The sequence below is a fragment of the Notolepis coatsorum genome, assembly GCF_963971535.1.
Source record: "Notolepis coatsorum genome assembly, chromosome: 3".
In the NCBI taxonomy this organism is placed as follows: Eukaryota; Metazoa; Chordata; class Actinopteri; order Aulopiformes; family Paralepididae; genus Notolepis; species Notolepis coatsorum.
The window spans coordinates 28,881,616-28,908,000 of NC_140167.1; the positions used below are offsets into that span (position 1 = coordinate 28,881,616).

Sequence of the window (26,385 nt, forward strand, 5' to 3'; positions counted from 1 at the left end):
CTCAATGCACCCCGTCCCTGCTATGTGATGCACTGTGCTGCTATGTTGTTCAACTTCCACTGCCTTTTTGGTTATTTTTACATTCATAACTTTTGCTTTCAGAAGTTTGGGGTACTATTTTGGTGTACTAAGAACCTCAAACTAAATGTCCAACCCAATTCCTGTGCCCAGCAATAGGAAAGTAATGTTAAAAAAACAAAACAAACCTTTTTCTCCAGTGGTTAAAGTCTACACTCCCCGATCTGAGGACCCCCTCTTCAGGAAGGCTGAAGGCTGTGCAGACTTTAACCACTTCAACACTGTTGTTTCAACCATTACCAATGATGAAGACATAATCTCACCTATTAACCGTTTTTCACCAAATTCTGTTATCTAATATATATATATATTTATTATGCATATAGAATAGGGAAACTAGGGATGCGCCAACACCAATACTGGTTTCAGGAGAAGTTCTGAATCCGATACCAAGACACACATTAGATCTCTCGAATGGTGAACATACAATGGGGTTATGTCTTGACTAAGGCTGTCAAAGTTAACACGTTATTAACGCATTAACGCACAATTATTTTAAGGCCACCATTTCTTTTTACGCGAGATACTTTTAATTTTTTTTTATTTTTTTTTCTAGACTTCACTCAGGTGTATTATTGATACTCTCATTGATATTATGTTTATTTCTGACTCAGTGTGTGTGAGAGAGAGAGAGAGAGAGAGAGAGATGGAGAGGGGGGGTGAGAGATGAGGAAGGGGCAAGAGAGAAAGAGCTGTGTGTGTGTGTGTGTGTGTGTGTGTGTGTGTGTGTGTGTGTGTGTGTGTGTGTGTGTGTGTGTGTGTGTGTGTGTGTGTGTGTGTGTGTGTGTGTGTGTGTGTGTGTGTGTGTGTGTGTGTGTGTGTGTGTGTGTGTGTGTGTGTGTGTGTGTGTGTGTGTGTGTGAGAGAGAGAGGGTGGGGGGTGTGAGTCCTCAGCCCTTGTGCGGGTGAATGTAACAAGTTCCTAACGTTTTTCTTCCCTTATTTCATGCACACTTTATTCATTGTTTTAAATTATTATTAAGTTATTTTGTGCATCACTCTGTTTTGAATTTGATGCAAATTTGCAGTGTATGAGGGTCATCCTTTTGTGTTAAATGGCTGCATAAAGCAAGCATTGGTTGACTTTTATGTTGATAAGAGTATTAAAACTTGAAAAATATCTGTTTAAGGTAGATTTAGAACAGATAAAAGATATGCGATTAATCGCGAGTTAACTATGGACAATCATGCGATTAATCAGATTAATCCGATATTTTAATCGATTGACAGCCTTAGTCTTGACCTTTCTATACAATGACCACAAACCATAATGATCTAAGTCTATACTGTTCAGTAGAAGTAATAGATTGAATGGGAGGTCCATATCCACCCGTAAATAAACCTTTAGGACGTCCGGGGTGAACAAGAGGCGCCTCCCTAATTGAAATCAACGAGGTCTTTTGAACGCGACGGATTCATCAGGTACTGTCAGTCACCAGCGTCTTCAGGATTTTCCCTTCTTTGGAAGCGGCGCTTGTCTGTTATTAACCCGTCATTTTATATCCGCTAACCCTGTACACCTGTAACCCCTTCCAGTGACGACTAACCCACAGCAGAGCTGTCTGACCCCCCCCCCCCCCTTACCTTGTCACTGATACAAGTCACTACTCTTGCCTGTGTGACTCAAGCAGCGCTGTCGTGTTCAGCTGCCCGTGTGGTTTTCTTGCCTGTGTGACTCTTCTCTCTCACGTGACGCTTTACTCTTCTTTTTTTTCTTCTTTTTTTTTTAGATTAAAACAAAATATGTTTAAGGTCCGATAACTGTTATTCACGAAGGTAAGCCCCGAGTCGGAACCCGGAAGCTTGTTATTCAGGCCTCAGGGTCTACTGTTACCTCTCCCCCCTTCGCTGCTCCACTCATCCCGGCTGATCTACCCTCCTTCTTTTACTCACTACTAACCCGGCTTTATTTACAGAGCGCTTTGACCAACAACAAAAAAGGGAAGAGATGTAGGGGCTGTTGTTTTTGCAGGGGGGGTGTCCTACCGTTTAGGGCGCAGGCTGGTCATTTAGAGCGATGCACTGTGGGGACAATTAGCACCTGACTAAGTAGCAGCATGAACAATACGGCTACACTTATGGTCCCCCCCGCCCTCTCTCTCTCCTCTCTCTCTCTCTCTCTCTCTTTCTCTTTTTCTGCATGTGGCGTGCCTTTTATCTCTCCTCCCAGCAAACACTTTTCTCCTTTCTTTTTTCTTCCCCTCATCCCCCTCCCTGGTCTCCTCCTGTCCGAGTGTGCCTGTTTGCCTGGGGCAGACTCTGAGACTAACACCTGCTGCCCTGGAAGGTGTCTTTGTCGTCCAAAGCCTTGTTTGAACTGCTGCAGGGGACCAATGGGTGGGGGGGGGGGGCAGGCCCATTTAAAGACTGCCTTTGTTTTCCCTTGCTCTCTCTTATCACTCTTCTCTCTATATCTCCCCCTCTCTCTCTCCCCATCTCTCCCTCTCTCTGGTCTGTCTCTGCTCTTTTCTCTCTCCTATCTGTATTCTCTTTCTGCTCTATCTCTCTTCCTCTCCTCTGCTGTCACCCTCTCTCTCTCTCTCTCCCCCTCTCTCTCTTTCTGGTCTGTCTCTGCTATTTTCTCTCTCCTATCTATTCTCTTTCTGCTCTATCTCTCTTCCTCTCCTCTCTGCTGTCACCCTCTCTCCCCCCCCCCCCCCCTCTCTCCCTCTCTCTCTCCCTCTCCTCACCACAAGGCCGTGGCAAGAAACGCTGGGTGATGATGATGACGGGGATGATGATGGTGATACATTAGGGCCGGTGTTTTTCCCCCAGTCTCTCAGGGTTAATTGTTATGTAAGGTCACATCATGTCCATGGAACATGATTTCCGAAGTTGATACAACCTGATACACGCTCACTAAGTGCTGCTGAGTGGTCACTACTAGTACAGTATGTTTACTGGCTGGCAGAGCGGCGGCAGGTCTGTCTGTGTAGAATGCATTTTATTTTCTGGTAGGGTAGACCTATTACTCCACAGCTGCCCCCCCAACCCCTCCCGTCCATCACATCCATTTACTGCAGAGGCAGGCAGGTGGGCCCTGAGGTTGGGGGTGTAGGAGAGTGAAGGCTATATAGGTCTTAGTGTAGGAATGGGTAGAGTGGGTGCAGGAATGCTAGATTTATCCTGTTGGTTGGACAGGGTGGGGGGGGGGTAGGCCCGCCCACTTGTTTAGCCAAACCCCTCCCCCCTTTTTATATTCATATGCAGATTTGTTTTTTTGAGAATGCATGTTAGAATCCCCCACATTACCCCCACCTCCCTTTACGACACACACACACACACACACACACACACCCCCCTCGGCAGGCCAGCCTCCTCCCCCCCCATGCAGGCAGCAGAGGATGCTGCTGGTGACCAGGGTTCTGCAGAGTGTCTGTTACTCCAGCCATCTGCCAGGCCTTTTAGCCGCCGCAACTTGAGATGCTTCAGAAAAAGGAGAGAGGAGGAGGAGGAGGAGAGAAAAAAAAGAGGATAGGAAAGAAAATAGGCAACCAGATGCCACCTTGACAAAAGCAGGAAAGTTGTTTAAACTGGAGGCATGGTTGAGACGGGTGGGGGTTTAGAGTGGAGGGGGGGGGGGGGGGGGTATTTGGGAAGGGGAGGGGATGTACACAAATTTTGTTTGTCCTCTGCAGCTTTCCACCCCCACTTATCACCATACGCCGTCCCGTAATCGTCAACTCCGAGTTTTTCTCTTAGATGGGGGAAGTGTTGAACAAAAGGGGGGCTCCACATGGTCACAGCCACAACATAATATGCAATTTTATATTCATACAATGCATCTGACCGTTACATAGCCACTGAATATTGTTTTTTGTAGCATGTGGTTTTAAATGGGTTTACCTGCCCTCTCTTTTTTTTATATTTTATTTTCTAAATCTTACAAGCATTTGTGGAAACATGCTTGGATAGAGAAAACACGCAGCATCTGTGAGCAGGCCTTGCTCAGCCCAAGCATGTGAAGAAGGCATGACGTTCACGTTGCACTCAAATATTTTGATCTTATTCACAGATGATTATTTTTCTATGTGTATATATATGTATATATATATATATATATATATATATATTCTTCTTTTATTTATTTTTTGCAAGGGTGAAATCAATGAAGTCCGATCACAGTTTCTACAAATTTTCTTGATTTCTTTAGTAATTTGTATGAGTGTTCTGTTTTTATAATCGTGGGTGGAAGTGTGACCATTGAAAAAGCAAGGTCCTTGATCTTCTTTTGGGGTTGAGGGAGTGGTCTTGTGCATGGCAGAGCATGCTGGGTTATATACCACGCTCACATACAGACCCTGTGGAATCTCCCATGTCTGACAACCACTCTTTCTCTCCCTCCCCCTCTTTCTCCTCCTCTCTCCCATCCCTCCATCTCTGCGCCCCAGGCTCCCTCAGTGGCAGCACGAGTGCGGAGCTCAGTGTTGCCGTAGGAACAACAACCGCAACAACAACAACAACAGACTCTGTCGACCAGGTGTCCCCCACCATGCCCCGTGCCACAAAGAACCGAGTTTCTGGAAAACTCCGCCGATCGGCCAGCGCCATAAGCAAATCCTCCAACTGAGCCCCCCCCCCCCCACACACACACACATACATACACATACACTCTCCTATCCTTTAATCTATGAACCTCATGAAACCCCTCGCGACTGCAGAGTTTTAGCGTATGTCTTATATTTCTCTTTGTCTATGTCATGTAACTGGAGCACATTGCAATTTTTTCTTCTTTTTTAAATTTTATTTAAGTGGCAATTATTGATTTACCGTGATACATTTCCAATTGTGTTGGCGTTGAACTGCTTAATTGAGATGAACATGAGACTTAAGCTATTTATGTTCATTCCGAGAGAGGTTTCACCTGAGAGTCGTCGCGTAGGAATCCACTGACTGATGAGTCTTAAATCAACCTGTGATGCTAATAATGTCGTCGTTGTTCTCACGCCGTGGTGTCGTTTTCCAAGCCGTGGCATGAGAACCGCTCTTGAAGAGGCTCCTCTACAAATACTAAGAGCAACGGGAGACTGTTCCTGTCTGGCTGTCCTGCTAAACTCGCTAAAACAAAAAGCACTGAATGAGAGACCACTGTAAATTGTGCAAACGCTAGAAAACTGCGCACAACAGAAAGCATTACTCACCGTTTATACATCACCCCCCCCCCCCCCCCCTCTCCCTCTCTTCCACCTGCTGTGTGAAACACTGCTTGTCTCGCTATGTTGTAGACGGGATGATATTTAAGTGTTTTGTCTGGGACGGTCTCCGGAGCCCCCAATGTCTCTTATTGGACAGTCTTCCTATACGGAGGAGAAAGGACTTTGAGCCGTAGGGGAGTCTGCCCTGCTACCACGACCTGCGCCCTCCCTGCACCTGCACCCTCCCTGGCACCACCAGCGCTGCAAGTGCGTTACTAGCAGGCTCTTTTTTTAATATATATATATGGTTCTGAACCCAGAGTGGACAATCAATCATGTCTTTCCTGACTTGAGCTCAATCTAAATTTGTTTGTTTGTTTGTTTTGTTTTTGTTTTGTTTTTATCCTCCCTATTTCTGTTTTCTTTTTTTCTTTTAAATGGATTCCGATGGATTCTGTCATGCTTTGATTTATGCACCTCTGGCCGGAATGAGGAGAGACTGCATTTTTTAATTGTTCTCTGATGTCGTTGACTCCATCCTGTAATCCAATCAGCTCCTCCCATCCATTTCCTTTCGCCATCGGTTTCCCCCGCCTCCCCCTCATCCCGTGAAAAGCTACGAGAATAATGACATTCCAGCGTTCCTGACTTTGTCTTTTGCACTCTCACTGTCACTGATAAAAACTAGCATTTTGAATGTTTCTCTCTCTCGCTCTCTCTCTCTCTTTATTCTTGGATGTAAATTGCTTTAAATTTTATTTGCTGATGTGTCTGTTTTTTTTTTCTTGATTGTACATAGAGAGACTACTATTTGATTATTTTGCTGTTGTGTTGTATTATTATGTATCCATGTGCTGTTTTAGAGGAAAAATGCCGCCGGAGCCTCAGGTGAATCTTAACTCCATGCACTGGTGTGTGTGTGTGTGTGTGTGTGTGTGTGTGTGTGTGTGTGTGTGTGTGTGTGTGCGCGCGTGAGTGAGTGGGTATATGTGTTTCTGAAGGAGCTTCTCACAGTGCCTGTGTAATGTCTGTCTGTCCTCTGAGATCCTCTCCCACCACCTCCTCTCACCTATAATTTGATTCCTTTTGTTTATCGTCTTCATTGTCCGAGACTAACCGTGGACCGGCCAGCTCTGCCTTCTCGCATCACAGCACGTCTTCGTCAGCAAACTGTGAAAGAAGTGAGAAGCCTCACGTCTCGTGCTCCTCCTGTCCAGTGTAAATGAACAGACTGTGTGGAGGGGGGGGGGGGTACTTTGTCTAGATGGAGTCTAGTTGAGGTGGCGTCTCGGTGCTCTCGTTCTCTGTGAATTGGACTAAAAATGGCTGCAGCGACTTCTCTTTCCCATACGGTCCAAGTAGCCTCATGGGGCACGAGGAGGAGCGTGTGTGAGTGTGAGTGAGGGGGGGGTTTACGTGGCATGCCAGAGCTGAACTCTAGCAACCCTCCTAGCAACAGCTAAGCTGGTGCTCTTTATATGCCCGCTCTCCAACTTGCCCGTTTGGGTCGTCATGGTAGCCAGGTGTTACCACACACACATAAGACTACTGTACACGCACGCAAGCTCTCTCAGCTACGCCCAGAGCTGCAACACTATCTCCATCTGTTGCACTACTATGCCTTACCTCCACATCCTCTCTCAATGTCACTGTATTCCACGTCTCACACCTCACTTTCTTAAGTCTCCTTCCCCCCTTTCCCTCCCCCCAGCGTAACACATGGGAGTTATCTTAAAGTGGGAGTTTGTTCAGAAGGAAGTGCATGACGTGTGCATTTCCTTTGTTTTGTTTGAAGAATGTATAGAGACCTATTGACCTGGATCAGATCAATGCTTTTTCACTTTTCCCAAAAGCCACGATAGAGAACCACCCGGGGACGTTCATACAATAGGAGTTAATATTCTAGATTGTAGATGTTGATGTTTTTGTGGATGGGTTCATTGTTATTCTATGGGAGTCTATAGGAGCTGGAGGCGTTGGTTTGGACTCGGACGAGGACTGTGTCTTATAGACGGGGTCCTTCTCATGTGAAACAACAGAACTAGTGTTAATTCTAGTTTATTTTCTTTCTTTTGTTTGTTTGTTTTTGGTTTAGGAATCCTTGTACATTGTGTCAAATCGAGGGCTCCAGTCCCCTCGGAATATAAATATATTAATGCCTGTAATATAATCTTTGTAATAAGAGGAAGAAAAAAAAAAAAAAAAGCTTGAAGATTTCATCATTACTTGTCAACATATCGAACTGTTTTTAAATGACCGAAGTCCTACTATCTTTATTAGAAATGTGAAAATCGAAAACATTTCATTAAATCAATTTGAAATTCTACACATCTCTTTGTGTTTGCTGGCTTGTTGTCTTTTTTTTCTTCTTTTCTCTCCATAATTCGTGACAGGTTGGCTCTGTAACCTAAGAGGTTTTTGGAGATCTGTGGGTGGGGTTTTGATTAGGAAGAAGGATGAGGAAGGTGGGTTGAATTGGGGGGTTGTGTGTGTGTGTGTGTGTGTGTGTGTGTGTGCGTGTGTGCGTGTGCGTGTGTGTGTATATTAAGGGGGGGTGCTGCTGACACGATGATGCTGTTGTTGTGGGCTTTCTGACCCCGCAGCCCAGCAGCAGCAGCAGCAGCAGGGGTAACCTGACCCTCCTCCCATCTGTCTCCCCTGCTGCTGCTCAGCGCTGCTCGCAGACCGGCCGGCGTAATGGAGTCTCACCGGGAGGTACAGGTGCAGCGTCTGCGCCACCTCTAGGGCTGCCCTGCCCTGCCCTGCCAGGCCCACTAAAGACTCCAGAAGAGCACTTGACCATAATTGGAGCCCCCAAAGCCCCTCGTGTACAAAAGAGAGCGGGAGGGAGAGGTCTGCTGTAAGAAAGGCACAACCTTAATCCTGCTTCGTTTTCACATAAAGCCACTGTTTGCTCCCATCACTGATACAGACCGATTTTCTGAAGCAGTTTATATAAATTATCTGAAATGAAGAGAAAGAAAAACACTAACCTTCGTAATGTCTTTTATACTATCATGCACTTTTCCACTAAATAATCTCCCTTGCCTCTATACTACTATGCACCCAAGTTTTAACACTGTTTGATGAACATTGTTATTCAGCTGAAAGAGTTGTACCATTCCTGCTGACTTGTACATAACTTGTAAATCGCTTTGGATAAAAGCGTCAGCTAAATGACAATGTAAATTGAATGCCCCTTACACTATGGCTAATATTGAATGTAATTACTTAGTATACATTTCATAATATAGTAGTTTCAAGTTTCTTTAATAGTTGTCATACAGAAGTACAGAATACTTTTGTACAAAATGCTTCTTACTGTTGCGCTCCAGAGACTGTGCATGACAAGATAAGTATGAAATAAAAACATAGTAAAAATTAGAAGAAAAAAAAGAGGTCACAGTGTTCAGTTTAGACATATGTACAATGTTCGTAGACGTAGTTACCATACAATATACAATACTGTGCAGTGTACTAATATACAATACTATATAGTACTCTGTCTATAGTCTTGCACATCTCTGGATTTACACCATCTCTAGGGTGTAAAAGCAAAGGGGGATTGCTCTCTGTTTAATAATGCGTATATGGAATTCTTATTATGACCTATTAGTCCAAGCAGTATATTACTTTCTCCTGAAGCTAGAAATCATAGGATACCAAATGTAACGTGTGGCATCATACTGATGTGCAGTCTGGAGCTGCCCAGTGTCCATGAATGGGAGATGCATAATATGTTGTCTGTGAACTTTGAGGGAGCTTTATAGTTGTTATTAATTTTAAACCAGAGAATGCCCGCTCATCCAGAAAATTGTAGACTACTGGATATTGTCCATGCCTCCTCCATCATTCCCAAGTTATTCTTGAGGTGTACATCACAGATTTATGAATCTGACCCCCGCACCACCACCACAAAAACATTTTTAAAGTGTGTTTATGGCCATGGAAGCCACTGATGTGTTCACCTAATATATGCCTATACTACAAACTGAGCCGTCTGAGTGCACATATAAGAAAAACATATTTCAAAGCTGAATTTTTTGGTATTTTGTTCACATTAGTCTGAAGTTTGCTAAAGGTTAATGGATTACAGTCTCACTTTGATTGCAATTGACTTCATGTGTTAAAGGTGTTTGTTCAGCTATAGAAGTTATAGCCACTATGTGTATGGGGTCGGGTCGCTGTGTTGCTCTCTCCCCCTGAGCGCAGAAAAAATCGAACTCAGCGAGTCTTCCGGTCTAGATGGATCTTTCTCCGCTCCAGAGGTGAGCTGTAATCCACCACCTCTTTGTCCGGCTGTCATGTCCTGACATGGTATTAGGGGAATTTATGATTGGGCCCTAAGTGCTTCTTTATGGCAGCAAAACAATGTATTTTGAGCCACTGCAGCTATATGATTTAGTGTGTGGTCTAAATAAGCCTGATAAATTGAGAATCAATAAATCCGAGTTATGGCTTCGTGATCATTGTTCTTTTGTTCTTTCTTTTACTAGAAGCCGCTTCACAGAAGCCGCACGTGTCTCTTCCAAAGAAACTTTTTTAGACTGCTTGTCATTGAAATGTTTTTATTATGTGGACCGTTTGTTTGTTTGTTTAAAGTTTATTGTTATTTATTCCATAATTTCGATGAACATTTTGGTTGTAACTGTTTAAAAGTTTTTATTACTTTGGAGTCTCCGCGAGATACAATTTTTTTTATTTTAAATCTACGAAATACCAAACTGAATGTCCCACATAACTAGACTATAGTCTCGCATTGGCTTATTAATTTGTAATTAATATAATAAATGATTCTATAACCTATATGGTTATGTTATGTCCCACAAACGGATGTCTCAAAGAGGATGGCCTGCATGCATATTCACATTCCACTGCTGTTCACCCTGATGAAGTTAAATATCACAGAGAGATATGTCATTTTGAAAATATTTTTTATTTCGATAGACAACAACGATATACACATACAATCAAAGCGCTATAAAAGCCAACATTTAAGAAAATAACTTGTCCTTAAAAAAGATTGCATCTAAGATAAGAGCTTCACGTTTTACAAGAGCTGTGCAGATTGAAGATTAAAACCGACCCACGACAATCACAACTCAAATTTGACAAAACATTTGGCTACGACATGTAAACTGCCAGAACGATTCACAGAATAACCACACAACACAACAATAAGTTACATAAAATAATTATAATAAATAAATAAATAAAATTATGATGAAAATATTGCAACAATCTTCAATAATAAAATATGTGCCAGCATCCAAAATTAAAACAATCTATGTTGACTTTTTAAGGCAGTTGTACAGCGGAATTTGGATGTGTATGTAGGCTATTTAGTCTAGGCCTATTTGTATTCTAAAGGCATTTGTGGTTCTACTATAGAAGGGAATGTTTCATAAGTTAACTTTTTTTTAATCAAGACAAAGTTGGTAAGTTCTGTCATTCACAAACTATAAAGCTATAGTGATAGCCTACAGCAATCACAGTCGGTGAATTCAAAAAGGCTTCGATGAAACAAAGATGTATGGGAAATAAAACATTTCTTAGGTCTAGAAGCTATACTTGAGCACGTGTGCTGTCCTAGAAAAATACCCTTTAACAGTCAAACTAACGCTTTGTATTCTTTTGATAAACTAATTTGAGAAGAAAATCTCAAAATAGGCCTATTTTAATTCAAGATATAAGCATTCAACGATCACTGATTGGCATGGAAAAAGACAGCTCATTATAAATACCATTTAAACATCAAGTTGCCCTGCCTTTCATATGGCCTACACAGTATGGCAATGAGCGTCACAAAATCTTGCTTTCTTTTCTCTCTCTCTCTCCAAAGCCACATTTCTTTCCCTGTCAAAGGCACACGTTTGTCTTCTCTCTAGCAGGCGGGGCGCACCGGCATCTGAAGCAGGATCACCTGCCTGTTCTCCGAGGGGTGGCACTTGTTTATATGCCGGGTGAGTCCCGGTGAGCTGTAGAAAGTGGCGGGGCAATACTTGCAGGGATAAACCTGGGATGTGTGCATGAGACGCAGGTGTCTCTCTTGGCTGGCCCTGTTGGGGAAATTCTCCCCGCACACTGGGCAGAGCAGGCAGTCCACTGGGCTCAAATTAAGGGGACTTTGGTTTGAGGTTTCCTCTGAGGAGGAGGAGGATGATGATGATGATGAAGAAGATGATGATGACGACACGGGAGCCTGTTCTTCCACTCGGTCGATATTTTGAAACGCGTGCTCCTCGAATATTTTCTTCTGCAAGGCCTGGTGTCCCATGATGTGTTTTCTTAGGTATGCTTGACGCTTAAACCTCTTCCCGCAGAACTGGCAGTCGTATAAACCATCTTCTGAACCCGACTCGGACACACCCGGACTCGGGGTGTCTCTGTCGCTCAGCAGGTCGGCTCGCATGTCTTTGGCTTCCTCAGAGATGGACTTGACACCGGGGGGCATTTTGGCGATTTCAGATTTGATGGTCTGAGGTGGCATCATCCCTGGTGCAGCGCTCGGGACCCGCGGCTTGTGCCAGCGCCGGTGAGAAGCGAGGTTAGCGGGGCAACTGAACATCTTGTCACACTCGGGACACCGGTACTCAACCCTGATGATCCGAGAGCACTTGTGCTGGGCCAAGGAGAACGGGTCCGCGTACGCCTCCTTACACAGTTGGCAGACGAACTCTCCCAAAGGCTTGTCTCCGGCTGATTGCGTCCTTGGTTTGATGTCGATCGGTCCCTCTTTGATTTTGAGACCGAGCACGGGAGAGGTCGTCATCTCATCTTCAAAATTGAGTTTTCTAATGGCTTTTGGTTTCTTGGGTGCGGGTTTAGTTTTGCGCTCAGCAGGGTGGTCAGTCGCGGACCTCTTGGTGCCGGTGGCCCGGGCGGCTGTAGTGGCTGGGACGCTGCTGGTGGTGCCGACGCGGTTACTGTTGCTGGTACCGATTTTCAAGTCCACTGGAGCGAACAGAATGTGGTCTAGACTGGAGAGGGAGGCTGGCGTGGGGAATGACTCGGCAGAAATAGGCGAGCCTAGGTTGAAACTTCGCTCGAAATATCCTCCTCTCTCGTGCTCCTTGCTGACGGGCCGGGTGGGGCTGTACAGGGCTTGGTACACAGCCTCCGGGTTGCCGAACTGCACCGGCTTCTCGAGCCTCGGGACCGGCGCGTCTGCCGCGAGATGCGGGGATGCTGCCGCGCGGTCCGGGCTGCGCGCCACTACAGACACCGGCGGGGAGGAGGATGAGTCCACATGACTCCTAAAGGCAGCTGGGGTGGGGAGCTCCTGGTGGTCATCTTCATCACAACGAGTCCTGTAGGAAACATGTACAGATTTCTTGTTTCTTTTTACCAGGAATCCTTTGGGCATCTTTGCGAGTAGAAAGGCACTTTGGAGAGGAGGAGGGCGAAGTCTCGAGTATTATCCAGGTTTGTTAAATGATGGCCTCGCTTGGAGCGTATAGGACTTTATCTCTCCGCTGCTATTGATCCTTCTGTTGCTGAAATGTTTTCGTCTCCAAGGCATAGCTGCACTCTTTTTTATGCCGGAATGATGCTATTGTTCTCGCCCCCTGTTGCAGCATCCCCGACCAATCAGACGGAACGCGGATCCCAGTGGATTTGGTTGTGGGAGGGAGGGGGCTCTCAGGAGCCGGGGTCGGTGGATTTCGTTGGAGGATGTGCGGATAGCTTAGCAGATGTACTCGCGGTTTATTACATGAATGTGTGCGTGCAGCCCCTCCTCGACAGAGGCACACGCCGGGCCCTCCTCTTTTTACGGTCTGATGGCTCCCTATACAAATGCACACGTGCCGCGGCTTTGTGGCTCCTCTCCTCTGGGGGCCAAGGAGCTGCCAAAAGGAAATGTCCGTCACTCTGCCACAATCATCAGAATTTAGAATTAAGACGGGAGCGAGATGAGCTTAGTTCGAGGGGGGAAAACAAAGTTGCACCTTGTTGGTTTAACATTCTGATGGTATTTCGGTCTGTAATTAATGTACAACTGCAGGTTGCATCAATAGGCATGTTTCATGCAGTTGAACGAATTTGTGTATTGATATAAATCAATGTATCATATCATATCTTAACGCCCCCAGCCCTTTACGCACATAAAACTGAGCTTTCCAACGAATTGAGCCGCCAGTGCTTTTTATATTTCTGTTATTGTATGTGTTGCGCTATACAAATAAATAGTTTTTTAGGACAATGTATTTTATTTTGGACACGTGTCTGTCTCGGTGGTTTAACTCGACATATAAATCAGACATCTCGCTGCATACATAAGTAATAAGAAGAGGGCCTCTGGTCTTTGTGCACAATAGCCACGTCTGCCCACGCTGGATATTCCGTTTTCGTTTGAAAGGCAAATTGACCTCTTCACTGTGAAACAGGACCGGCGGCCAATCTGGCCTCCAGCGAGGCGCGTGCGGGGCGGCATCACTGCGAACAGACAAAGAAGGCCGCAGCCCGAATGTCAGCCCGCGCGCGCCGCTGCTTGTGTTGTAAAATGCTGCACAAATACCCCAAGCATAGGCTATTGTCTGTTGTTGGGCCTGGTAGCAGGCAACGCGTGGACTTAACATGTTTGTTAGGCTTAACTTACTATACTTGTGTTTTTTTTCTTCTCCTCATTTGGAGTTTTCTTTATGCCTAATTTCTGTTATAGCTATAAAATGCTTAAATAATTCGTTAGCCACTGGCTGGGGCTTGATTTAAAACGTTCATCTCTTAGAGGATATGCATATCAGCATAAATACAATTTGAATGCAAATGATTTATTTTCAGCCAATTAGATTGTATAAATTATGCAGGCTATGTAACTCTACCAACAATTGAAATGTGTAACACGACCCCCCCCCCCCTCAACTATCTTTTTCAATCAATATACACGGGGCCTTTTATTGGCTAAAGTTAAATGATTACACCTTGTAGTATATGTCTCATATGCAGCATGTCCCGTTTGCTTTTTAGTCGTTTATAGTGGACTATACCCTAGGCTGGCGTGCGCCACTTGGCAGAGGGTGCATTCTTTTTCTTTTCACGGGGAGACTATGGAAGAATTAATCTCCATCGCCGTGTATTGTTCCCCTCATTTGCATAAAGCTGCAGTATGCAAGTCAAATAATTACACAAGCGGAGTTGAGACATAGGCTACGCCTTTCAATGGGCCTCTCCTGCTGATGCCTTCTCACCTGCTTGCACGAACACCGTTATTTTGTCAGCATTTGTATAAGGATGCTGAAAGATTGGCTATAACAGTTGTATCAGTCTGCCTCTTTTTTATGACTATTTTGTTTAGACCACGAGACAATGGCCACAAGATAGAAAAGCCCCTAAACTAAAGGCCCGTAAAGTGTTGTCAAACTGTGCATGCAGGCATATATGGGCCTAGCTGAAGTATATATCACTCAGTTATTAAATGTGGTTGGAAATAGTTAAATTGCTATATTTCTTTTTAGAAGTCTATAAGACTTCGACAGGTCTCTGCGGGGTCCACTGGGAAAACGTTTTCAGTATTCGCTGCTCTTGTATCTTGCATGTCACATTTGTTGTTGGAAAAATGTTTGGGCTGGCAGTTATCGTGGTTTGTGAGAACTACAAGCTTTGGTGGCATTTGAACGAGTTCCTCTTTCCCCCGTGAGGCCGTGATCATTTCTCTGAAGCGCGTGGGCCGGTGTGGCGGCCTTGGCTTCGGACGCATGTGCGTGTTTGCTCAGTGGCGCGTGCTGCTCTGCGCGAGGGGAAGGACTGAAGGATCGGCGCTCAATTAGCATACAGCTGCACCTCCACCCACCACCTCCTAGCTACCCCTCCTCCTCCTCCCCATACCTTACCACAACACCCTTGGCCTCAGCGGCCCTATTGGGTGATATACTATGATTAAAATATTTAGCTTATTTCCATTTGAGTAATTTTGTGAATCAAATGATACTGATTAGGCTAAATTGAGTTATAGTAGGCTGAGGCTCGGAAGGCAATGCTTTAACAACCACTGTGTATATTTTGAAATCAGTGTCTTCTTGAGAGACTATACTAAAGTGACCAACTTTCTGCAAAATGGCTTCTTTAAAGTGACACATATACGGCTGCTGCTAGTGTGTTCAGCCAGAACACTCACCTCTTTTGGAGTTCACTGGCTGACTTCCCAGTCTTTACTTCATTGCACCACCTACAGGTTGAAGGATTAATGCTGAGGATAAAGAAAGATGGTTTCTCTCCAATAACACAACTTTCAGAGGTCTCATTCATCTGTGCTGTCAGTATACTGGGGCTATTAGGGTATGCTACAGAAGAAGAAAAAACGTGCTAACCTTGCTAATGTCTAATGTTCTCATCAGACATTCAGAAATCCTTGATATCAGCCAAATGTAGGTTTGACTCAAAGCACGCGTTGACACCCCTGACGATTTTAACAGTCAATTGGATACGACTGTAACTGGTGCTCACTATGGTTCTGCTTGAATGGCACTGTCAATCAATTATTGTAATGGCTTAGCCTGGGTTTTATTCTGGCTGCATGCTGTAATCTGGTAGAGGGCTCTTTCAGCACCATGGAGAGAGCCATTGATGAACCCAGATTAAACCAGGCTAGCTGTGGAAGAAACACATGGCTATTGTCTTTTCACTGAACAATAGAACAATTAGACTATAGAACAAAAGTACCAGAGTTTTTTTTTTTTCATGTAATTAGTTTTTAAGTAGTTCTAAATGGGTTTGTGGAAAACAGATGTGGATTACTTGCTGGTAGGAAAATAGTTTTAAAATCAGTTTAAGAACAGGGGAGGATTTCACTTAGCTAGGTGAAGGTACTGTAGGTCATTCATTCATTCACGTTTGTTGCATTTTACGGTTAATTAATGTAAATGTGTTGGCATGGCATGTTGCTGCTTATTTATGTAATCAAATGGTTAAAAAAAAACACCATAAACCTGAGAGTCCTCGTTGCCAGGTGAGAAGAGAGCCACTGGCTGTCTCCACATGTGTCGGAGGAAGCATGTGGTAGACTTCAGGGTTCCCTTGTACCGACCAGTAGGAGGAACATGCGCACAACAACCAGGTAGCGTGTAGCTTTATGCCAAGCAAGCAGTGCAAAAATTTACCGTAGTGGCGTGCAGTAATGCGCCTTTCATTTTCCGCCGCCCAGCGCCCAGGTCGCGCGGAAATAGGCTGTCTATTGCCATTCTCTTTGACAAACTCTAACCTTAACCAGCTCCTTAACAGCGCCTAAACTTAACCGTTCTAACCTTAACCAACTCCGAAACAATGCCTAACCTTAACCTTAACCTTAACCATGCCTAACCTTAACCATAGAAATTATATTGCCATTCTCTTTGACAAACTCTAACCTTAACCAGCTCCTTAACAGCGCCTAAACTTAACCGTTCTAACCTTAACCAACTCCGAAACAATGCCTAACCTTAACCTTAACCTTAACCATGCCTAACCTTAACCGGCGAAAGAATACACGTTAAAAAAAAATCACGTTAAAAAATATTTTCGATGGGATTCGAACTCGCCAGCAAACGAGCCATAGGATCCACAGCCATGTGGCCTTGCCAATTGAGCTATTTCTAGATACTGAATAAGGGGCGGTGACTTATATATATTGAGCTCCGCTCGTGTCGAACCAAGGCGGGATCTCATGCGCATGCGCGGGCACCTCGCGCGAGCACGCCGGCGCACGCACGCACCTGAGCGAGCACGCCGCCGCCGGTGCACGCACGGTAGCATTTGTCTGAAAAGAAGGGCGCTTTACCGCACTGGCGTGCGGTGACGAATGCGGAAGCATTTTTGCACTGCTTGCTTGGCATTAAGGAAAACGCAACCAGGTAGGGGAGGGGGGGAATTGGCATAACGACTAAATTGGGATGGGGAGAAAAAATAGAAAAATCAGGCGGAAAAAAAGAGGATAAAAAAATAAAAAATAAATGCACAATGCTCAAATGTCCATTGTGCAAATCTCTCTTTGGGCAAATGTCACGTCACTCAAATGTACATTGTGCAAATCTCTCTTTGGGCAAATGTCCTGTCACTCAAATGTCCATTGTGCAAAAGTCCAATGTCTCCAAATGACACGTCACTCAAATGTCCATTGTGCAAAAGTCCAATGTCTGCACTGAAATTGCACAAAAGTCCAAATGACACCTCACTCAAATGTTCCACTGCTCTTGGGGCGCCAGGGTGGCGCACCATGTAACGCACTGCGGTGCTACGCGGTCAACCCGGATTCGTCTCCCGAACCCGACGTACATTTGCCACATGTCTTTCCCCCCCATATCTTCTCCCAACCTTCCTCTCTCTGCTCTCTGTTGGTCATGTCTGACCTGGAAAAAGCTGTAAAAATGCACTCAAACCTCTATCTTCAAATGTTCAATGCTCAAATGTCTGTCGCTCAATTGTTCCATAGCTCAAATGTAGCTCATATGGTAAAGTTGCATAGATTTGTTGTGCTTGTTGAAAGCATGAATTAAATAGTTGATTAAGAATGGCAATTTCAAACAAGGTTGAAACCCTAATTGGTCACTACCGGTATGTTAATGAAATATATGAAACTGCTTCACAATCTTGGAGAATCATCAGTTACCTGTGGCAACTTTAGATGTGCTGACCACGAAGATTAGATTTTACCAGAGTTTGAAATAGTGATTTAATCATCTGTTCTTCAGGTGATCTGAATACATATTCCAACTTCAGTTACTCTTTACATATTATAGCATCTTATGATAGGAAGTGGTGTAGCTATTTTGATGCACTTGAATGTTCAAGGTAGCTAAACTAGATATTGTCGGGGCGCCAGGGTGGTGCACCACGTACAGTGCTGCGGTGCAACACAGCCGTCCTGGGTTTGACTCCCGGACCCGGTGACCTTTGCCGAATGTCTTCCCCCATCTATCTCCCATACTTCCTCTCTCTCTCTACCGGACTGCCCGGTAGCAAAAACCTATAAAAACATCTACCAAAAACATAATAAAAAAGAAAAACTAGATATTGTTTATCTATCTGCAAAAATTAAGGATTTTTTGTTATTTTAAACCATACAGGTTCTGTGTACAAACCTAAATAATGAATACAAACTTAAAAGCTTCTTTTTTTTTATCCACTTTTTCTCCTTATTTTTCTATTTTTCTCCCATCCCAATTTCGCTGTTTCCAATTCTCCCCTCCCCTGTCTTGAACGTTGCTCGCATATGCCTCCCACAGGTCGGTCGTAGGGAGGATAGAAGCCTTGCATCACGTGTCCCCTCCGGTACACGAGGAGGCAGCCTGTCACATCTTTTCACCTGCCAGCGCGGACTCTCATTGGCGAGGTGTAACGTGTGGGAGGCTCACACTACCCCCGCTATTTCCTGTCTCTGCTGTGCAGGCGTCCCCCAACCGACCTGTAGGAGTCGCTGTCCACAACGTCCAGATTACCACCCATCGACTTCCACCCGCTGACTGAGCCAGTATGACGGCCGGCCCAAGCCGGAGGCAACGCCGACAGCCGGATTTGAACCTGGTGTCTCTTGCGTTGGTGACAAGCGCAATGTCCGCTGCGCCACCCAGCCGCCCTACAAACTTAAAAGCTTTACATTTATTCTGACATCTGACTAGATATGATTCATTAATCAAAACTATTAGCAAAATGGTTCAAAGCACAATTTCAGCTTTGACATTCATCAGAAAATCTGCCACTGTAATCCTATGTGTTCTAATGGAGAAATACATCAAAGACATGATGAGAATTCCCAGAGTTCATAGTTCATAGTCACATAGCAGTGTAACCATAAAATACAAAAATCAATAGTTGACATCGGTTCCCTACAATATTGATCACTTCAAGGATATTATCAACATAGGCTACACTCATGTGTCACTTGGATAAGTGTATTCATTATTATTTCCCTTTACACAGGGGGGTGTTCTCAGTAGAACCACGCGTGCCAAGACCTCTCCGGGGGTTCTACAGGAACAAGCTGAGAAATCCGTAACAGTTCTAAATGTGATGAATAGCGTCATATAAAAATGGAGTCCGTCTGCATATGAGTCATCGGAAGTCCCAGGGGCATGTTTAGGCCTAATTTACTAATCGAAAACATCATTGTACCCCTTGATAATCTCTGCGGTCCGTCGGTCGTCTGAGGTGGGGGTCTCCTGTCAGGAAGCATGCCCTGGAATGTTAAAGACTAATTCACCTCGGAGACGCGGGGTGTGGATGAAGTGATTGTTCTATCTGGGAGCTGATTAAAACAGCTCCGGCCCACGTCCGCCCTCCCCCCCCCCCCCTCCCTGTGTTCACCTCTGACGTCCATCAAATTCATTTCTGTATTCATGAGGCCCTGACAAAGTGCAGGCGGAGCGGCTGCTGTATTACAGATAATAAGGCCAGCGGGCGTCAAATTCTCTACTGCAGGTTTCTCCATAGCCCTGACTCATTCAATTACTCCACAAGAGTTCTCTGAGACCCCGCTGCTCTACAGGGGTGAATAGGAGTAAATTGAGGTATATTCATGTAGACACGCGTGCGCGCACACACACACAGCTATGAAAAGACGAGGAAGCACACATTACAACCACACAGACAAATAAGAATACAAAGTCTATCATCACGTTGACAGCCATTTAGTATGCATTTCCCATACAGGTAGCGTATAAAAGAATGATAAGCCCCATCTCCTGTTCCTCATTGAGTATCATAATGATTTTGATAATGACTGTAATGACTCTTGGGTTGGAAAAATGAAATCAGGGCTATTGCTCACACAGCCTCCTTTATATGAGGTCACCATTATCTTGATGAAAGTGTGGATGGCAGATGTATCATCTTAAGACATGAATGATGGACTCGCACACACCTAATGGGCCAAATCCTTCATCTATTGACACACGGAGCTGCACAATGCAATCACCCACAGCCATCCTTCTCACATCCTCAAACCTGTTATTCCGTTCATCTCCAGATATTCATCTAAATGGAGCATGAGAGCCAATACGAAACTCACTTCATCTCTACTCCTGAATGTAGCCTATAATGGCAGCGTCGCAGATGAAATAATGGACTCACATTAATGTGTTCGCTTAATGATAACTATAGAGGAACCCAGGGTCTACCCTTACACCTGTACTGATATAGCACAGAGAGAGAATGTCGTGTACCAATGTATACGCATTTGGAATAAGATATAAAAGTTTTGGCGGCTGGGTGGCGCAGCGGATGTTGCGCTCGTCACCAACGCAAGAGACACCGGGTTCGACTCCGGCTGTCGGCGTTGCCTCCGGCTTGGGCCAGCCGTCATACTAACTCAATTGGCAGAGTTAGCGGGTGGAAGTCGATGGGTGGTAATCTGGACGTTGTGGACAGCGACTCCTACAGGTCGGTTGGGGGACGCCTGCACAGCAGAGGAAATGGCGGGGGTAGTGTGAGCCTCCCACACGTTACACCTCGCCAATGAGAGTCCGCGCTGGCAGGTGAAAAGATGTGACAGGCTGCCTCCACATGTATCGGAGGGGACATGTGATGCAAGGCTTCTATCCTCCCTACAACCGGCCAGTGGGGGGCATATGCAAGCAACGTTCAAGACAGGGGAGGGGAGAATTGGCACAGTGGAATTGGGATGGGAGAAAAATAGAAAAAGAGGAGAAAAAGTGGATAAAAAAATATATATATATTCAAGTTTTGATAATGGTATGGTACTCAAGTCTCAGACCTGAATGGATCCTTCCAGAATGGCTTCTACTTTACTTCCCAGTGGCATTCAGGAAAGAACTATCCATTTGACACTCGTATCCTCATTTCCTACCTGCTTACCTCTAAATTCTAAATGTTAACTATTAGTTAAATTGTATTTGTTCTTACTCTTTATTAACATATTCAGTAGCTACTCATTTATTCCTAATCATTATCAGTGCCCACGAAACCGGTGATTCTCAACTCTTCTCATGTCAAGGACCTTGTGAAAGGTGGCTGTCTCTCAGCCAGGTTTAGCCAGGTTTGGCTCAGGTTTGGCCAGGTTTGGCTCAGGCTCTAAAGACAATGGAGACGCTCACTGTGCGCCAGACAGGCCACAGCGTGGCTAAACCCTGGCTAGTGGAGAGAAGGCATTAGTTCAGAATTCAGTTTGTTTCTGTGTGTAGGTGGGGAGAGATGATCATCAGAATAGTCATTTCTATACATTCTGACATTGGGCTATGTTCTAATCTAGTGAATAAAACAATAGTGAAATAAAAAATAAAATGATAAAATGTCTCTCATACTGCCAGGAGGATCAGGATCAAAGTACGAACCTTCAGATTACCAGACGACTGCTCTACCTCCTGGGCCACAGACTATTCCTCATTTTGCTGTGGCCACCCTGGAACCCCCCCAAGGACCCCTGGGGGTACCCAGACCCCACATTGAGAACCACTGCCCTAAAGTGTTACCCAAGCCTCTTCATGCTGAATATAATCAGCACCACCACAGTAGGGAGCGACATGCTGGTTGCTGTCCGTGGTTCTGAAACGCCTGGCCTTGACTTTACAGTACAGCATGCAGCTGCCTTGTTAAAACAGAGGGAGTGTTAATAAAGAGTCTCTCTGTCCCACCAGAGTCTTGGAGCCTGAGGTGAAGCCATCTCATTCTAACGTGGTTATAATAGGTAGAGAAAAAAATGCCAGCTACTAAGGTGAACTCCTGGCTGTTTAAGACCACTTATAACAGAGTATTATGGTGGCATCGATGGTGACGAATGCCCACAGATGTTTGGTGTAGGTACTTCATTGAGCTTTCATTATCAAATAGAAATTCTAGCACAGAGTGAATTAAGTGGCTGGTGACGACACCCTGTTCTGTTTACACCCACAGAGCTATTGACCAATGTGAGCAATACAACAAGCATCTGAGTAATTTTGGGTTCAAGTATATAAGCTCTCTCTCTCTCTCTCTCTCTCTCTCTCTCTCTCTCTCTCTCTCTCTCTCTCTCTCACACACGCACCAAGCAAATGACCTCATGCAAGGAGTTTGGAATGCCACATTTCCCCCAACAAAGCATTTCCAAAACATGGCACATTTTTCACAACATAATTTGCATTATCTGATAATTGTGCTGCTTCCTTGATTATTAAATGATCCCCCTAATTAGGGACTATAATAGGGTTAATCAGACTCTGCTCATCGCTCTTATCATTTCACCCCAGAAAAAAAGAAAAACGAGGGGAACGAGAGGAGGGAAAAAAAATACTTGATTAATTATATCAACCTTTTCATCAGCCTGTCTACTATTCCCCCGTCTGAAATTAATATCATGTTGTAAATGGAAGGAGGGAGCTGGACAGACATAGACAGATGAAAGATTTCACTCAAATTAATTAAGGAGTAATTATGCGGCGGGAGTTGGGAGCAGTTTGCATAATAAGCTCTATCTAATGAGATCAGTCATGGAGAGGGTCTGTGGTGCTGCAGGCTCCAGATGATACAGGCAGACAGACGCTGCTACAGCACGACAGCGTGACATGCCCTTATGAAGTGCGTTAGCAGGGACCTGGGAAATAGTGAGAGAGAGCTCTTGGGTTGAGCAACGAGAGACTCCTGTTTGGCTCGACCACTAGTGAACAGCCCTTTGAGCATCTCGTGCCAGAAATAATTGTGATTTACTGGAAGATACAGTGTAGGATTTTAATGGGGATTGTGTGCGTGCGTGTGTGTGTTCAACCCAGTGTCAGATTTCACTGAATTGATCTTGCGACATACAGTAAAGACAACAAAACAAGAAAATAATAGGTCACCTTAAGCAGAATGCACCTTTTTATTTTTTTTATCTACTTTTTCTCCTCCTTATTCTGTGATTTTTCTCCCCATCCCAATTTACCTCTCGTGCCAATTCTCCCTGTCCTGTCCTGATCGTTGCTCGCATATGCCCCCCACTGGCCGTTTGTAGGGAGGATAGAAGCCTTGCATCACATGTCCCCTCCGATACATGTGGAGGCAGCCTGTCACATCTTTTCACCTGCCAGTGCGGACTCTCATTTGGCGAGGAGTAACGTGTAGGAGGCTCACACTGCCCCCGCCATTTTCCTGACTTTGCTGTGCAGGCGCCCCAACCAACCTGTAGGAGTCGCTGTTCACAACGACCAGACTACCACCCTTCGACTTCCCACCCGGTAACTCTGCCAATTGAGTTAGTATGATGGCTGGCCCAAGCCGGAGGCAACGCCGACAGCCGGATTCGAACCCGGTGTCTTTTGCGTTGGTGACGAGCGCAATGTCCGCTGCGCCACCCAGCCGCCCCGGCAGAATGCACCTTTAAACTCAAGCTAATCACAAACAACGTGCATTTCCACTTAAGGGAGATTTAAAGGCCCTAATCATCCCCCACTCCAGGCCTTTTTATGTTTGGAGTTATATTGTTGATCAGGGACCATAGCTCTGGGAGAGAGGGATTAACCAGACATAAACTCACTATTTCTTAATTGCCTGTTTAATCACAGCCATTGGATAGTCTATGGAGGTAGGGTTACTTGAATTGATTTGGTCCATAGTTGCAGCAATCATACATAGGCTAATCAGGGTGGCCGGCCCAGGCCGGCGCTGCCCTTCAAGGCCTCAGAGTGGAATTACAAAGACTATGATTAGTTAATCAAATGAAGAACCGCGATGTCTAGATGGCCGTCCTTTCTTTGTTTGTGTAGTATATACACCTTATCTAAATGGAAATTGTATAGTCGCAGCACTTCCAGAAGGACAAATCTACATTTGAATGATGCTCCTCGAGCCCTCTGTGGTGAATACATAATAAGATCTTTTCACTCTCAATCATAGTGTTGTGGCATCATGTAGGCTTATTTTCATATTTGAAACATTGATATCTGTTGTCATTCACATGTGAAGCATGCAATCAGTCAATCCGTGGTGATGAAAATCATAGCTCACCCAGACAGCTGCTCTTCAAGTCCACAATGACCGGAGACGGAATGTCAAGACTTAATTTGAGGAGAGGAGAAAGTTGACAAGATATGGATGTAAGCTTTATAGCATATAGTAATTCATGTAGTTAATACTGATTTAGTGGTATACATACACATGTAGAGGTGTACAGTATAGATATAGTGATATACAGTACACATACACATTTAGAAGGGTATAGATATAGTGGTATACATACACATGTAGAAGGGTATAGATATAGTGGTATACATATACATACACATGTAGAGGGGAATATATATATATATATATAGGGGTATACATATGTCGAAGCTGAAGCTTAAACTCTGCTTCTTTTTCAGAAACAGGTCTTGTTTTTCACTTAGAAGTCACCTGATCTCGACCACCTTCTTACCACTACTCGATTATGGTGACTTACTTTACATGTATGCACCTGATCAGTACCTTAGAACGCTGGATACTGTGTACCATTCTGCCTTACGCTTTATCACGGGATGTGGCAATCGAGTGTACCATTGCACCCTATATGCCATTGCAAGTTACCCATCTCTACAAGTACGGCGATTTTCTTGATGGCTCTCTCTTGTGCACAAAGCTCTGCTTAAGCTGGTTCCCTCGTACCTAAGCATGCTTCTGTGCACAAAGCAATACAAGTGTCACCACCCTTACCAACAGCCTTGGCAACCTGTCCTCCCTGGTCAAGCCGTATGTCAAGAACCTAGGGGTCATTTTTGATCCACAATTTAAATTTGACAGACAAGTAAACTCAGTGGTAAAGGCATGTTTTTTCCAACTACGCACCATTGCCAAACTCAAAGCCCTTCTCTCCCCTGCAGACCTTCAGAGAGTCATCCACGCCTTCATTTCATCTAGATTAGACTACTGCAACTCCCTCTATATAGGCATTAACCAGTCTTCCCTGTCCCGCTTACAACTGGTACAAAACGCTGCTGCCAGACTGTTGACCGGAACCCGCAAGAGAGACCACATCACCCCTGTCCTTGCCTCCCTTCATTGACTCCCAGTACGCTACAGGATAGATTTTAAGGTTCTCCTATTTGTTTTTAAAGCCCTTAATGGTCACACACCCTCCTACATCTCAGACCTCCTATCCCCCTATTCCAACACCAGGTCCCTCAGGTCAGCCGATCAGAGGCTCCTGACAGTCCGGAGGTCTAACCTCAAGCTCAGGGGGGGCCGTGCCTTTGCTATCGCAGCCCCTGAACTGTGGAACAGCATCCCCACCTCCATTAGGCTCGCCCCCTCGATAGATGCCTTCAAATCGAGGCTCAAAACCCACTTCTACCTACTAGCCTTTCCCGTTCACTGACTCATGCCCTGTTTTTCTATGTGTTTGCCTGTGTGCCCTCCCATAAAACGGAGTGTGATTGTTGTCTATATGTATCTTGTGTATTTACCCTCTGTACAGCACTTTGGTTGACACGCGTCATGTGAAATGTGCTTTATAAATAAATTTGATTGATTGATTGATGCCCTTTGTTCTCAAGCTGCTCTAAAACTGGATGTTCCCTATATGAGAACTGAATTGGGAAAAAGGGCTTTTAAATAGGCTGCTCCTTCATCCTGGAACAAGATACAGGAGGACCTAAAATTACCAGGACTGATCACCTTCGGAGAATTTAAAGCCATTTTAAAATCCTACGAATTCAGTTCCCTCAGACAGTGCAACTGTGTTTGATAACTTGCCTGTTTGATAACTTGCCTGAAATTGGAGCTTGCTGTGAATGTTTTATCTGTATTTTATTGTGATGTTCTTTTTTTATGTTGAAACTTTCTACTGCCTTGCTTGGCCAGATCGCTCTTGAAAAAGAGATTTTAATCTCAATGATGGTTAAATAAAGGATTTGATTGATTGATTGATTGATTGATTGATTGATTGATTGATTGATTTATATACGTGTAGAGGGGTACAGATATAGTGGTATACATATACATGTAGAGAGCTACACTGCCCTACAAAGGCAAGCAGCAGTAATTTAAGTTACAGCTTGTTGCCTTTGTCATAATACATTTCTGTATGATACTCTCTATGTATATTTCAGGCTGTTTATTGTAAAGGTGATAAGGCACAATGTTTGTTTTTAACATAGACTTTGGTTTCATTAATTTTGAGTATAATTCTGAATGGAGGACTATTACTTTCACCAGAGTATTATTCTATCAGGGTATTTTTCTACTATTACTTAAAGTGTAGCTGGGTACCTCTTGCACCACAGGATTGCACTCACTGATCTGACTCATCAGAACATTTCCAC

General features: G+C 44.5%; 2 protein-coding genes across 4 annotated transcripts in view; one reads left to right on the top strand and one right to left on the bottom strand.

The window, feature by feature from the left end:
• The window catches only part of ralgapa2 (Ral GTPase activating protein catalytic subunit alpha 2), a 249,713-nt gene extending 242,264 nt beyond the window's left edge, over positions 1 to 7,449 (top strand). For 2 of the 3 annotated variants that reach the window (XM_084310739.1, XM_084310741.1), the window contains one exon: positions 4,469 to 7,449. In XM_084310739.1, the coding sequence (XP_084166865.1) occupies positions 4,469 to 4,647 (179 nt within the window). In that variant the 3' untranslated portion in view covers positions 4,648 to 7,449. Of the gene's footprint in view, positions 1 to 1,807; positions 1,854 to 4,468 lie in introns of all 3 variants that reach the window. The other variant, XM_084310740.1, reaches the window with a different exon arrangement.
• A 3,647-nt stretch (positions 7,450 to 11,096) lies between these two features.
• insm1b (insulinoma-associated 1b) lies at positions 11,097 to 12,578 on the bottom strand (the record flags this gene model as incomplete). Its single annotated transcript, XM_084310052.1, has 1 exon — positions 11,097 to 12,578. The coding sequence occupies one exon, from the start codon at positions 12,576 to 12,578 to the stop codon at positions 11,097 to 11,099; it is 1,482 nt and encodes a 493-aa protein (XP_084166178.1).
• Positions 12,579 to 26,385: the final 13,807 nt, after the last annotated feature.